The 13,958-nt window shown below is 52.7% G+C and overlaps 1 protein-coding gene across 4 annotated transcripts; it reads right to left on the bottom strand.

Moving 5' to 3' along the window:
• Positions 1-6,289: 6,289 nt before the first annotated feature.
• Positions 6,290-13,948, bottom strand: MVK (mevalonate kinase). 4 transcript variants are annotated; one of them, XM_032229745.1, is made up of 11 exons: positions 13,911-13,948; positions 13,685-13,772; positions 12,682-12,829; positions 12,175-12,322; positions 11,380-11,535; positions 10,532-10,635; positions 10,191-10,236; positions 8,711-8,801; positions 8,295-8,411; positions 7,717-7,870; positions 6,290-6,501 (listed from the first exon to the last, which is right to left on the bottom strand). In XM_032229745.1, the coding sequence occupies exons 1-11, from the start codon at positions 13,931-13,933 to the stop codon at positions 6,347-6,349; spliced, it is 1,230 nt and encodes a 409-aa protein (XP_032085636.1). In that variant the 5' UTR covers positions 13,934-13,948; the 3' UTR covers positions 6,290-6,346. The 4 variants fall into 4 exon arrangements, with proteins under 4 accessions (XP_032085636.1, XP_032085637.1, XP_032085635.1 ...); XM_032229746.1 differs by having other exon boundaries at positions 6,290-6,498; positions 13,862-13,941; XM_032229744.1 differs by having other exon boundaries at positions 13,862-13,941.
• Between the last annotated feature and the right edge of the window lie 10 nt (positions 13,949-13,958).

The following is a 13,958-nucleotide window of genomic DNA, read 5'->3' on the forward strand; positions in this document are numbered from 1 at the left end:
CCGCAGGACCACCTGCTTCCCCCAGCAGCGCAGAGTCCAAGCGATTGGCCGCCCCTCCCTGCAGCCTTTGGGGCTGGGAGCCCCTCCCCTCCTCGGCCCACCTGATCCCCCTGGCTCCTCTGTTGGGGGAGATCAGCCAAGTGTCCGGAAAGGATCCACCTGCAGCGAGAGGACCCCTGAGGCGCCCAGGAAGGGTGGGGAGGGAGTCCCTGCCTTCCTCGGGGGGGGGGGGGCAGAAGGGGAGGTGGAGGAATCCGCGCCGTGCCTTCAGCGTCCCCCCCCCTCCCCGCTCTTCCTGTGTCTGCATTGGGGGAGATGTTATTCCTGATGACAGACAAGGGCAATTATCTGTTATCCACCAGTAGTTTTAGCCTAATTTCATTACTGCTGTGCGATTCTTCCCCGGCCGCTAGTCTATCAATGTCTCCCAGAAAGGATTAGCCGGCATTTTCTTCATCTTCCAATGAATTTCAGCTGTCACTCCCGGCGTGATGAATTGAATAGCTGGGGCTGCCAACCCAGGCGGGGAAGAGCGAGGCCAGGAGAGGGCAGGTTGAGAGGCACCGGCTGGAGGCCTTGGCCCAGCAGGAAGTCCGGCCCCACAGCTGGCTCCCCCCCAGTGCTTTCCTCACCTCTTCCCTAAGGGGGCACAGGCTGAGCCCTTCTGCCTTTTTTCCCTCTGAATGGCTCTTTAGGGAAGCTTCCTAGCATTGCACAACCCCCCCCCTCCACACACATTTGCACGTCCTTCTTTTTTTCCCCCCTTTTGCAAAGGGAAGCCTCAACATTACGGTTTGACCCCCGAGAGCCCCACGGTGCCTCTGCTGTCCCAAACCCCACCCAGGGCGTTGGGCTTCAGAGGCAGGAGGGGGAAAACACAACCTTGACAGCGTCAGCAGAAAAATGCAATATAAGCGGAGATTTAAGCTGATCTCAGGGTGTTGCAGGGGGAGGAGGAGGGGGAGGGGGTGGAGAGGCTCCCTCAGGAGGGGCAGGACCCCCAAATTGCTTGGAAAACTCAATAAAGCCGAGGATGGATGCCACAGAATGCTAACTCAGCAGCCCTGCTCGGCTGAGGGAAATCGGACCAGTTTTGAAATCCAGCTGACCCGGCGGTACGATGACATTTAATCTGCCTTGGATGCCCCCCCCTTCCTGGAAACATCTGTCCGCTGGCACGGCTGCTCCGCTCTCCGTGCCTCCTACTCAACCTTGGAACCCCCAGCCCCTCCGCTCCCCACCCCCCCAATAACTGAACCCCCACTTCCCAGCCTCCAGCCTTCTCCCACCGAGCTCGGAACCGCTTTGGAGAAAACTCAATGGCGAATTATTTTTTAAAGAATTATTTAAAGGAATTTCTTCGTATTCATAATTCATATTTTATTTCAAGACATCTGCTGCTGATTACATTACATTTAACTAAAATTAGATGAAGCTCTCAGAATGTAATTAAGCCTCTGCCAAAATTCCTGGCCCACCAATACCAGCCGAGCGCAGCGGGGGACGCGCGGAGCCTAATATGTAATTAGGAGCTATTTTCTAGCTGTTTTTAAAAGTCTGAAAATTAGCTGCCTTTATTAATCACACAGACAAATATAAAGCCAAGCCGATGCTTGCCGAAATTCCTAAAAAGGGTTTTTTTTTAATTATACACCACATTGCACCAAGACTCATTCTGAATGTTGATTTGTTGTGCACTGACATTTTGACAACTAGTTCTCAATTTGTCTGTCGTACTTCGGCAACAACAAAGCCGACAGTAATACTTAACTTTCAAAACCTTCACGGTGCCATGGGGGGCTTCTGTGTGGGGGGGGGGATTCGTGCCTTAAATCCATCACGGAGTAACAGGCTGTCACGGGTGCCCTTCCGTGCTGGGGGAAGGAAGCCCCCGGGCACATCAGCCCTGCCTTGCCCCCTCCCTCAATTGGGGAGTGAGGGTCTGTCTGAAGACAGATGCAAAAATCCACAGGCTCCCAGCAGACACTTCCACACCCTCAACAGTGATCAGCCTTTCCGATTCTGCTCTCCGGAGACCTCGAGGTGCCTAATTCCAGACCCCTTGGAGGAGCCTGATGGACGGCAGCTGAGCCCCCCAGCCTCCTTCCCTTGCGGAGAGCTTTGAGGCCACCTTGGCGGCACATCTGGAGCAGAGGGTGGGCTTCCCAGACCCAGGCTCCCTGTCAGGGGCAGAGACCTTTCCTCTCCCTCCAGATCTTGGCTCTTGAAGGAAGGAAAGGCGCTCGGACCAGGGAGAACAGAGTAGGATGAAGAACCTTCTTTGATACTCCAGGGAGTAAATGGCAAGAGGTTACACAGGAAGTCTTCCTCTGGGACGACAGCCAGATGTTTCACAGGCCACCGGTGTCTTCTGGATCTGGTCTTCATCCACTCGGCTTCGACCACAATTTCACACTGTTAAGAGTTGCGGGTCCTTCCGCCCTGGGAACCAGGCCCCCTCGGAGGGCTCTGGAAGGGGTTTTTGTGGGGGTCCCATTTCTTTTCTATTCCACAGTGGAACAATGTCCTTCTCAGGGCTAAGCCCGAAGTAGCTGGGTGGGCTTTGGGCTCAGAGCGTAGAGCGAAGAGGGAAGCAGCCACTGAAGCTTCTAAATCGTGGCTTAAGTGTGAGCACAAAATCAGGGAATTATGGCTTGGTGCAACGTGTCAACCCAGACATTGTTTCCCACTGATGGGGCCGTTCTGTCCCCCAAAAGCAGGATTAAGAAGCGGAGATCAAACCCACATGAGCCCCGCAATGCTTGGGAGGGGGCTTTGAGCCCCACAATCTCTGCCAGGCCCCCTTGGATCCTGGAGGGAGGGAGGGAGGCAGCTGCCTTTGAGTTCCTCCTTTGACATTTCCCACTCTGACCCGCTTTCCCCCCTCTTGTCTCCCCCAGCGCCATCGTCTCCCAAGCATCCATTCAAAGGGGCCACTGCTGAGGTTCAGCATAAAACCATCCGCACCACCCAGGCCGGCTCTCCCACACTTGCCACTCTGGGGGAAGGCAGCCGCCCCCTCCCCTCAGGGTTAACAGGACAGGGGGGGCCCTGCGGTGGGGCCCGAGGCAGGAAGGACCCCCCAAAAGGATGCTAGAAACCGATCCCAAGAAGGGGCAGGACAAGGAGCCGAGAAGGACCCCTGTGCTGGACTGGGTCCCACTTGGACAAACAGCTCAGAGGGTCCGACCAGATGGGCTGCCTCCCCCCCCCCTGCTCAGTTTGTGCAGGAGGGGGAAGAGTGCTGCCCCCCAATCCTCTTGGCAGTGGAGCATGGTTTCAAGGGTTATGTAAAAAGAAAGTAATTTCCCCAGCCTCTTCATAAAGGGTTGTTTTAATACAGCTCAATTATTCAGTGCTACAGGCTCCATGTTCCTGCTTTAACTTTTGGTATAATTTTGATTGGCTTTTATTGGCACGTTGGTGAAAATTAGCTTTCAACCGAAAGGCAGGTTATGCCTTTTTTTAATGCAGCTGAGCAAATGATTGGAAAAGGAATAAATAGCCTCATGGTCATTGGGAATGTTTTGGTTTTGCTCTCCGGCTGATAAAATTGCCTCCTCATCCTCACCCTTCACGGGACTGAAACCGGCCTAGGAGGCTGCTGGCCTCGGTGAGCCCACCCGGGTCAGAAGACCCAGCGACCCCCCAGGAGGCCAACTGGAGGAGTTTCAGCCTTTGAGGTTCACCTCTTCAGCTCTTCCGCTTGCTTCCCCAGGTTTTGCCATGCGGGCAAAGTCCGGCCCTCGGCTGTCTTGATAACCTGTCCCCCCACCCCCACTAGGTCCCCAGCCAGTCTTTTCCTGGCCCAGCGTGCCTCTAGCAGCCAGCCTCGGTTGGGCCCCTCTCCCAGAATGAGACAGCTCTGATCCGCATCCCTGCACAACTGATCTCTGCCAGGGGCTGCCAAGCCCGGCCTGGCTCTGCCCTTCCTTCCGCTCCCGGAGAGGAGGCCGGCTCTCGCCTGCCCCTTTCATCTTCCGCCTTCCTGGGCTGTTCCGGCCATTAGGAGCCAATGGGGAGAATGCTGAGCCTTCCCGCCACAAAGCTCATCAGTGGGAAAGTGACGCTTGAGAAAAATTAGCCAAGTTACCATCCCGATCCATCAGCTATCCGTAATCTTTGACAAGAGGGGCCTGGAAACAAAGGAAGAAGCCCCCCCACCCAAAGGCAAAGGGGGAGGGGCAGGCATCTCCTTGGGGGGGGGGAGCAGGCGGAGAGGCTGCCTTCGCGACTATTGTCCTGCGATGACCCTCTGGTCACTTCTGCCGTCTTGTGCTCCTCTCCAGAGACGGTTGTCCCACCCGCCATTCTCCCAAAAACAGAGGAAGGTCCCTCAAATTAGGGCCAGGAAGATGATACGAGATGCCAGATCTCCCCCCCTTCCCCCGAAGGGTCACCTTGGGGAGGGATGGCATTACCCAGCAGAACAGGGGAACCCATTTTAAATTCTAGACCCAACGTGGCTACATTTTACATCCCATCAAACTATGGTTTTGTTTTAACTTCCATTTGTTTCTCTTCACCAGCTGCCCCCTCCTTCTCAAAGGCCAGGGGGTGGGGGGAGTCGGGGGGGGAGAGGACAAGGTGAAATCCAAGAATAATAATAACTGGGATGAACTGGGACTCGAAGTGTGACAGCCACCGAATTCCCAGAAGTGCTTGGAGGCCTCTGCAGGCACTGGGCTCCCCTCCCACTTCGCCAATATGGTTAGGGTGCATGTGTGTGTCTATGCTCAAAGAAGACAGCCCCCCTCAAAGCGGCCTGCTCCACCACTTACAAGTGTCCACCCAGCTTCCCAGGTGGCACAAATATGCCCCCCCCCCCGCTGGATGAGCTGCAAGAACAGTCCCTTGCCAGGGGTGGGTGGGCATTCCAAGGGAACCAACGGAGCCCCCTCCCAGCCAGTTGGCCAGCCTCTGCCTCCGGGGGTGGGGAAAGGGGGGGGTCCTTTGCAAGCTCAAGAGACCCTCCCAGCCGAAGCTTCTCCGTAAGTGGGTCTATGCTGCCCTCTGCTGTTCAGAAAAATCTCTGCGCCCGCTGAGAAGCCTCCCTCCAACCACTTCAGGACAAGCGCCCCCCCCCCCCCAACCCCTCCAGCAGTGGCTGTTGCTGGGAAGACCCTTCCCTCCACCACCACCCCAACAGCCCTGGCACAAAAGCCAGAAGAGCCATCTTTGACCCACAGCCTTTATGGATCTGAGTACTTGAGAGACCATCAGATCGCACAGATTAGGCCTCCTCCGAGTTCCATCCGCCAGTCAGTGTCGACTGGCAACTACGCGGAGGAGAGCCTTCTCAGTAGTAGCTCCGACCCTTTGGAACGATCTCCCCGTAGAGATTTGCACCCTCACCACTGTCCAGACCTTCCGCACAGCCCTCAAGATCTGGCTATCCCGTCAGGCCTGGGGATAAGATTTGCATACACCCCACCCGAATGTTGAATGAATGTTGTGTTTTATTGCTATTATTATTTGTATTCACATATTATTTTACGTTTTGTCTTGCACCCCCTTCCCATGAGTTGTAAGCCACCCTGAGTCCCCTCAGGGAAAAGGGCGGCCTATAAGTGACAATAAAATACTACAAAAAAAAAAAAATACTACAAAAATTCAGACGCCCACAAAGAGGGGCTCTCGCAGCCCCTCTTACACCCAAAAGCTTGAGTTGATTAAGTCAGTGTTTCTCAACCTTGGCAACTTGAAGATGTCTGGACTTCAACTCCCAGAATTCTGGGAGTTGAGGTCCAGACATCTTCAAGTTGCCAAGGTTGAGAAACACTGGATTAAGTGATCAAATGCAACCGGAGGGAGGGAGGGAGGACTGACAGGAACAGGCTGGTTACAAGGACATTTGGAAGCCCTGTTTTTCCTCCCCTTTAAGCCACTCAGCAACTCATTAACCAGGGAACCTGCCCCTCCCACCCCCACCCCAAAAAAGCACATTAGAGACAAATCAGGAGAGAGAGAGTTAATAGCTCAGGGCAGACTTGCCAGGCCCTGTCAACTGGTGGGTAAGAAGGAAAGCCCCTCAGCAGAGTTCAGGAGATGGGCTCTCATGCCCGGCATTTTTAGTGACCTTGAGTGACCTGGCCGAGTTGCAAAGGTCCAAGGATGTATACTAGTGTAGCCAAAGTTTCCCCGTTAGCAGCAGAGCCACGTCAAGAGCAGAGGACTGGTTAGGAAGACCCCGGCTACCTGCCTCTCACCCCACCCCACCCCACCGGTGCTCCAGCAGCCCCCACCCCCACTGACTGCGCCCTTCCCAGCCTGACTGACCGAGTCCTTGGAGGTTGCCTGGATGTCCAGTCCCAGGTGGAGGAAGAGTCCCTCTTCACGGCTACCATCAGCTGCCCTTCAAGGCCTTCCGCACTTCCGCTTTCAGGCACGGCAAGGCGTGGGCGCTTATTCCAGGCGCCCCGATGACCGTCTCCCAGCACTCGAAGCCGCAGTGGGTCAGGTCTCGGATGGCGTCTTCCACTGCCGAAGGAGCGGTGCCTGCCAAGAGACATTGCCCCCCCCCCCCCCCCCGTTAAGACACTCAAAAGTTTTATTTATTTTATTTTATTTATTCAAAACAGCAGATGTGGGTAATAAGCTGCCCACCCAGCCCAAGCGGTATGGAAAGTTTGGCACTCAGAAAGTGCAGAAAGGAGAGAAGGGAAAGGAGAGGAGGAAGGAAGGAAGGAGAGAAGAAAGGGGGGAAGGATGGAGAGAAGGAAGGAGGGAAAGGAAGGAGGGAGGGAAGCAAGGAGGGAAGGAGGGAGGGAAGCAAGGAGAGAAGGAGAGAAGAAAGGAGGGAAGGAAGGAGGAAGGGAAGGAGAGAAGGAGAGAAGAAAGGAGGGAAGGGAGGAGGGAAGGAGAGAAGGAGAGAAGAAAGGAGGGAGGAAAGGGGGAAGGAGGGAGGGAAGGAAGGAGGGAAGGAAGGAGGGAAGGAAGGAGGGAGAGAAGGAGAGAAGAAAGGAGAGAAGGAAGGAGGAAAGGAAGGAGAGAAGGGGAGAAGAAAGGAGGGAAGGAAGGAGATAAGGAGAGAAGAAAGGAGGGAGGGAAGGGGGAAGGAAGGAGGGAAGGAAGGAGAGAAGGAGAGAAGGAAGGAGGGAAGGAAGGAAGAAGAAGTAGGATTGTTGTAAAATAAGATGGGTTTATAGGATGGTAAGAAAGCAATCTCAATTATATTGTCAATTGTAGGGGAGAAAAATTGTTACAAATACATATTATTAATAACAGTTATGAGATCATATAATTGTGAATGTATATATGAGAAATAAATTTTTTTTTTAAAAAAAAAGTGCAGCCGAAGGAAACGGAGCTGAACAGCCACGAATGCAGAGGGGAAGATGCTCTGAGCTGCACCTGGGAAGCCTTTAAGCAGAATGTAGGGGTGGTTCGTGGTTACTTTAAGTGTGGCACTTAAGGTAAATCCTAAAGAAGAGTTCCTCAACCTTGACAACTTTTAAGACATGGGCTATGCTGCCAGGGGGATTCTGGGAATGGAAGTCCACAGGTCTTAAAAGTTGCCAGAGTCCAGAAGCCCATACAACAGCATGACCAACTGAAAGCCAATATGCCCCCAACAGCTGCACTGCAACACATCTGTAGGGCCCTTTCACTTACGCACTTGATTGTGAACCCAACTGATGCGCAATCAACAGAGAATTCCAGAGCAGAAATGAAACCTGTGCGTAGGAAGGCAAGAGCCGGCCAGGAAAGACTTACCAGGTGGGATCAAAGTGATGGCGCAGCCTCCTCCCCCAGCTCCGGTCAGTTTGCTATGCAGCCCGTGGGAGGAAGTGACCTGGCAGACACGGTCCAGCATGGCGTGGCCGACCCCGATGCCGTTGAGGAGGTGCTGGTTGATGTCTACCAAGTCCTGAGGGAAAAAGCAGCGACACGGATGAGAGGGAAAACGAGGAGCAGAAGCTTCAGAGTGGGCCAAAAAATCCAAGCGTTTCCGAAGAGAAGGTGTGGGAGGAGTAACCATGGGTATTAACCAAGCCTTCTTGCCTATTGGAGACTGAGGAAATCTTTTGGAAGCCACACCTCCTGCTCTCCTGTGGCTACCCAAATTAACCTCAGTCTTCGGCCTGAACGGAGTGTTACTCTCTCTCTCCCTTCTTTCCGAAAACTCAGGAGTTCTTTACTTTTAGCAAAGGTTTACAGCAAGGATTACAAATCGAAGATCAGCAAAATCGTCTCACTTCAGAGTGTGCCAAAAAAATCCAAGCTTCTTTTTCTGTTTTAAAAGCGGGCTCCTAGTCCTCATGGGAAAGGAAGGAACCAAGGCAAGGGCGTACCTCCAGCCTGGAGTAGTGTTCCTGAGATGGATCTTTGGTCATTGCCTCAAGAATAACTTCACATTCCCGAGAAATTGCGTCTATGGAAGCGAGTATCGGCTCCATGATAGTGGGGAGCTGCAGGAGGGAAAATTATAGGGGGAGGGACAGAGGGAGAGAAAGAGAAGGAGGAAGAGCAAAAATAAAAGGCATTAAAAAAAATCTGAAATCCTATATTGGAACAGTTATAAGGTTTACTTTTAAAAAAACACCTGCTTCTATTAAACTTAGCCGGAAAGGGACCCTCGTGAATGGCAGATTTATACCTGCTTCTGCTTCTTATACAGCCCTTCTCCAAATCATTCCCTCCCACCCTGAATGTATTTTGACTTATCACCAAGAGTCACAAAGCCTGGGAGAGGAACCAGAAGAAATACCTTCAGGAGCTTGGCTTTAACCCCCGCAACCAGGATCTTGGTGCTGCGTGGAACTTTAGTGTTGGTCAGTAAAATCCGTAAAGTGGGCACACTGAGAAAAAGAAAAAGACTCTTAGATAGATAGATAGATAGATAGATAGATAGATAGATAGATAGATAGATAAATATTTTATTTGTATGCCGCCCTTTTCCCTGGGGGGACTCAGGGCGGCTCACAGTTCAGGGGGAGGGAGGACAAACCATGTTAAACACATAAAACAATACATCGTTAAAAGCACAACATTCATACAATTCGGGTGGGGTCAATATCTTTAACCCCAGGCCTGTCGGGACAGCCAGGTTTTAAGGGCTGTGCGGAAGGTCTGGAGGGTGGTGAGGGTACGAATCTCCACGGGGAGTTCGTTCCATAGGGTCGAAATCAAGTCAACAGTCTGGGAGTTGCTGTGCAATAACTAAGAACGCAGACCCATCAGGCACAGCCAAAGGAGGAAGGTACGGCTTTTATTTCACCCCAAAGGAACTGGAAGTTTGCAGCCTGGGAGAGGGGGGGGGGAGAATTTGGCCAAGCATCTCCATAACAGCAAGGTGAAACTACAAGCCCCATCGTCCCCCTCCCTGGAGGCCCTGAAGCTTCACTTCTGCTCCGCTCCTGCGAATGTTGCTCAGCCAGCGGCACACCAGGACGGGACCTTTGCTAGCTAAGCTTAATCACCAATTAGAGCCACGGTTTAGTTAGAATTAGCTTGGCGTGTTGGGAACGACCCAGCCAAGGCCCACATTTTGCAAGGCAAAATAACTTTGTTTTCTAATAACTGCCAACAGAATAAGTGGTGTCTAACATTAGCTGCTAATAGAGCAATTTCACGCCCTGCGAAAGATTCTAATGAAGTCCGATTAGGCCAAGCTGGCGGAAGGTGCTTGGGGGGGAGGGAGCTGAGCCCTCGCTGGCAATCTCTTTTCCAAGCCCCAGAAACGCTCAGCATGCAAACTCTCTAATGCAGTGTTTCTCAACCTTGGCAACTTAAAGATGTCTGGACTTCAACTCCCAGAATTCCCCAGCCAGCATCCGCTGGCTGGGGAATTCTGGGAGTTGAAGTCCGGACATCTTCAAGTTGCCAAGGTTGAGAAACACTGCTCGATGCTTGCTTGCCGAGGGGCAACCTTCGCAGTGTGAGACCTCGGGCCCAGAGTGAGATCGGTGGGAGGCTGTTTCTTTCGAAAAGAAGACTCCTGTCTGCCTGAAGAAATTAATCATCCTAGCAAGGCTTTTCCCTTTTTTTAAAAAAAAAAAATCAAAACTTTTTAACACGCTGATCAGTCTTGCAAATCAAAACGTTGGAAGAAAACTATCTTTTCGTGAAGGAAACACCGACACATGGGACCATGCTAAAAAATGCAACTCCGTCTTTTAAAAACGATTTCATAAAGCCACCAATTCTTGTTGAAACTATCTAAACGCTGAAGCTCAAATGAACCTTACCTCTTCAACGGAGAGATTTTTCCTGAAATATACCGCAAGGCTCCACCTAAACATTTGGGAAAGGAAGGAAGAGAAATTGTTTCCCTCCCCCTCAATGTTTCATTGTTCCATATTCTGCAAAATTGCTCATTTCACCTAAGCAAGAGGGAAACATCTGGCTGCTGACTCCTCTACCAAAAACCAAGGGAAGGGAGGCCTTGGGGTGAACGGCAGCCAAAATCCGGAATCCTAAGGAACATTTCTTGTGGTTCCCTGAGGCAGCTTAGTTCAGCATCTCAGAGAGGGGCAAAGCTGCCCCTGAGCCAGTCCAGAAATGGGAAAGAAGGAAAGAGAACACCAACCCCAGGTGCTCACAGCGTTGTCCACTCCAGAAGGATTCCCATGGATCACTTGCTCTCCTCGGAAGGCCAACCTGTTGATCACATCCAGCTCCTCCTTGGTCCATCTGGAAGAGCAGAAGAGGCCTTGGCTGAAATCAGCCTCTCCCTGTCCCCTTTCAGCAGCCCTCCTGGCTTACTACTGCAGTTACTACTGCAACGTGATCTACATGGGGCAGCCCTTGAAGAGCATTCGGAGACTTCAGCTTGTCCAGAATGCAGCCGCACGAGCGATCGTGGGTGCGCCTCGGTACACCCACGTTACACCTATCCTCCGCGAGCTGCACTGGCTGCCTATTGGTCTCCGGATACGCTTCAAGGCGCTAGTCGTCACTTATAAAGCCCTTCATGGTATTGGACCTGGGTACTTGAGAGACCGCCTGCTGCCAATTACCTCCCACAGACCCATTAGATCCCACAGACTAGGCCTCCTCCGAATTCCATCCGCCGGCCAGTGTCGACTGGCGACTACCCGGAGGAGAGCCTTCTCTGTGGCTGCTCCGGCCCTCTGGAACGAACTCCCCGTGGAGATTCGAACCCTCACCACCCTCCAGGCCTTCCGCGTAGCCCTTAAAACCTGGCTGTTCCGACAGGCCTGGGGCTAAAGAGCTGTTGCCCCCGTCTCGAATTGGTATGACTGTTGTGTGTTTTTAAATTATGTATTGTTATGTTTTGTCTTTTTATTTCCTGTTTGTACCCCCTTTCCCTGATTTGAATTGTGAGCCGCCCTGAGTCCCCTTCGGGGAAAAGGGCGGCATACAAATGAAATAAATCCAATCCAATCCTCAACTCCTCTCTTTCCCAGTGCCTACCTAGCTGCTTCTTGGCCCTCCTGCAGAGGATATCTGACGGCGCCGCATCCAGAAAGCAACGCCCCTGCCAGGCAGACCGAGTAAGCTGCGCTGGACCCCAACCCAGCACCGGTGGGCAGCTCAGACCAAACCAAGATGTCAACCGTTGGCAGAACCCTGAAAAGATAAGAACACTGCGAGCATTAAAAGTTTTGCAATTCCCACTCGTCGTTTTCCTGACGCTGAGCAGAACTTAACAGTCTTTGCGTTCACGATGAGTCACAAGAGGCTAACAGAACAAGTAAGACCACAGAACTGGCCTTTCCTTCCCTCATTTTCTCTTCTGGTTTTTCTGGATGTGGTGCCTCAGAAACAAGTAATTTGTAAGAAGTGTTATATGTTGCCTGCTCCTAGTTTCCTGTTTTTTTTTTAAAAAAGAGATATAATCCACGATTTTATTTCATGGCTCATGAGTTACTTTCTGCAAAAATTATCCCACAATCCTGATTTTAAATTCCTGTAATAATAAAACATCCATTCTTCTTCTTTCATTGTCGATCTTCATTGGCTGCATCCCATTTTTTCCTCTATTTCTACTGATCTATCGTATTTTGCACTGCGTGTTCTTTAGGATCCCTATTAATCTGCACCATTCGCCAAACCCTCCCGACATTCCCAGAGGAAGGCAAAACAGTTCCACAATCTCCATCAACGCCTCCAAATTCTCCGTGTGGGAATTGGGAAGGCAGGTGTGGGCAATCCTGACTGCTTGGTGCAAAAGAGCCACAACGGAAAGGTGAGACCCATCAGTCTTACCCGTATTTAGATGCCGCAGACAGATACAAGTAAAGAAAGGCTGCAGCGGCCACACTCTGGATGGCTTTGTGTCCGTTATCGTCCCCCGCAAACTCTTTCAGCTTCTCCACTTGTTCAACGCTGGGCGGCTGCCCTTCAGGCAGTTCAGCTGAGGAGAAACAGCAGGAGAGACATTGTCTTCTACGCCCAGAAAGGGAGGCAAGACGCCTTTCTTCAGGGTCTTTGGACAATCCTTCCTAACTATTCCACGTACGCCAGGATAGCACCATCCACAAGGGGCAGAATTTGATGGATACAATTTGACAATAAAGCTGATTTTGGGAGCCCCGCAAAGAAACCAAAGCCTCATAGACCGAGAGCAGCAGGTAGACGAGGGCAAGAGGCGGCCTGTGGTGGCTTTTGGGGCCGCAACACCACCAGCGAGGTGGCAAACAGGCCCACTTCCCCAGCAGCCGAGCGGCTCCTTGTGGCTCAGGTGGGATTCCCCCAAAGGTGCCTTGTGCCTACCTGAGAAGGCGGCCAGCAGGGGCTGGAGCTCAGCTGCTCCCCAGCTCAGTTTGCTCCCCAGATTCGGCAGCTGCAGGGAGATTCTCCCATCCTGCCGCGGAGTCATCTGGAGGAAAGTCCGCAAGTCCAGTGCCGTCGCCAGAGCCACCTGCAGGTCCCAAAAGCAGCAGAGGAAAGCAGAAGGGGGGCGGGGGGAGAAGCCTTAGTGGCCATTCGGGGATGATGGGTGGATGGACTAAAATCAGGGGGGGGGGGTCCCAAACTTGGGGACTTTTAAGACTTGTGGACTTCAACTCCCAGGATTCCCCAGCAGGCTTAAAGTTCCTGAGTTTGGACACTCCTGGATTAAAGGGATAAAATTAAACGCAGTGTTTCTCAACCTTGGCAACTTGAAGAGGTCCGGACTTCAACTCCCAGAATTCCCCACTCGAAGATGTCCGGACTTCAACTCCCAGAATTCCCCACTCGAAGACATCTGGACTTCAACTCCCAGAATTCCCCACTCGAAGACGTCCGGACTTCAACTCCCAGAATTCCCCACTCGAAGACGTCCGGACTTCAACTCCCAGAATTCCCCACTCGAAGACGTCCGGACTTCAACTCCCAGAATTCCCCACTCGAAGACGTCCGGACTTCAACTCCCAGAATTCCCCACTCGAAGATGTCCGGACTTCAACTCCCAGAATTCCCCACTCGAAGATGTCCGGACTTCAACTCCCAGAATTCCCCACTCGAAGATGTCCGGACTTCAACTCCCAGAATTCCCCACTCGAAGATGTCCGGACTTCAACTCCCAGAATTCCCCACTCGAAGATGTCCGGACTTCAACTCCCAGAATTCCCCAGTCAGCATTCACTGGCTGGGGAATTCTGGGAGTTGAAGTCCGGACCTCTTCAAGTTGCCAAGGTTGAGAAACACTGAATTAAAGGGCTGAAAAGGGTGGGGGGGGGAGGCTTCCCTCCCTCCCGGCCTCTTGGGGCGCAAAGCCCGAGCGCCTCCTTACCTTCCCGTGCACCACCGCATGCTCCCCGTGCAGGATGACCTTCCCCGGGGCGGAAAGCACCAGGCTCCCCTCCTTCCACATCGCCTCCCTGCAGAGAGAAACGCCCGTCGGTCCGTCCGAGCGGAGAAAAGCTCCCCGCCGCCCCAGCCTGAGCCTCCCCACCCCGAGGCACTCTACCTGCGCCCCTCCGCGCAATGCATGCTGGGCCGGCGGGAGAGCCGCTCACCTGTGCTCTGTCTGGATGACCATCCCGAAGGGGCGTGGCCGGCGCTCC

This window comes from Thamnophis elegans, chromosome 13 (genome assembly GCF_009769535.1).
Source record: "Thamnophis elegans isolate rThaEle1 chromosome 13, rThaEle1.pri, whole genome shotgun sequence".
Taxonomy (NCBI): Eukaryota; Metazoa; Chordata; class Lepidosauria; order Squamata; family Colubridae; genus Thamnophis; species Thamnophis elegans.

What these genes read in the sequence shown, in the direction of transcription:
- MVK (XM_032229745.1), bottom strand. Translation starts at nt 13,933, where the DNA reads ATGGTCATCCAGACAGAGCACAG. An exon ending in CAACGCTGTGAGCACCTGGG is followed by an intron (nt 10,237 to 10,531) that starts GTTGGTGTTCTC and finishes CCAAATGTTTAG; the next exon opens with GTGGAGCCTTGCGGTATATT. An exon ending in CATCACTTTGATCCCACCTG is followed by an intron (nt 6,502 to 7,716) that starts GTAAGTCTTTCC and finishes AATGTCTCTTGG; the next exon opens with CAGGCACCGCTCCTTCGGCA.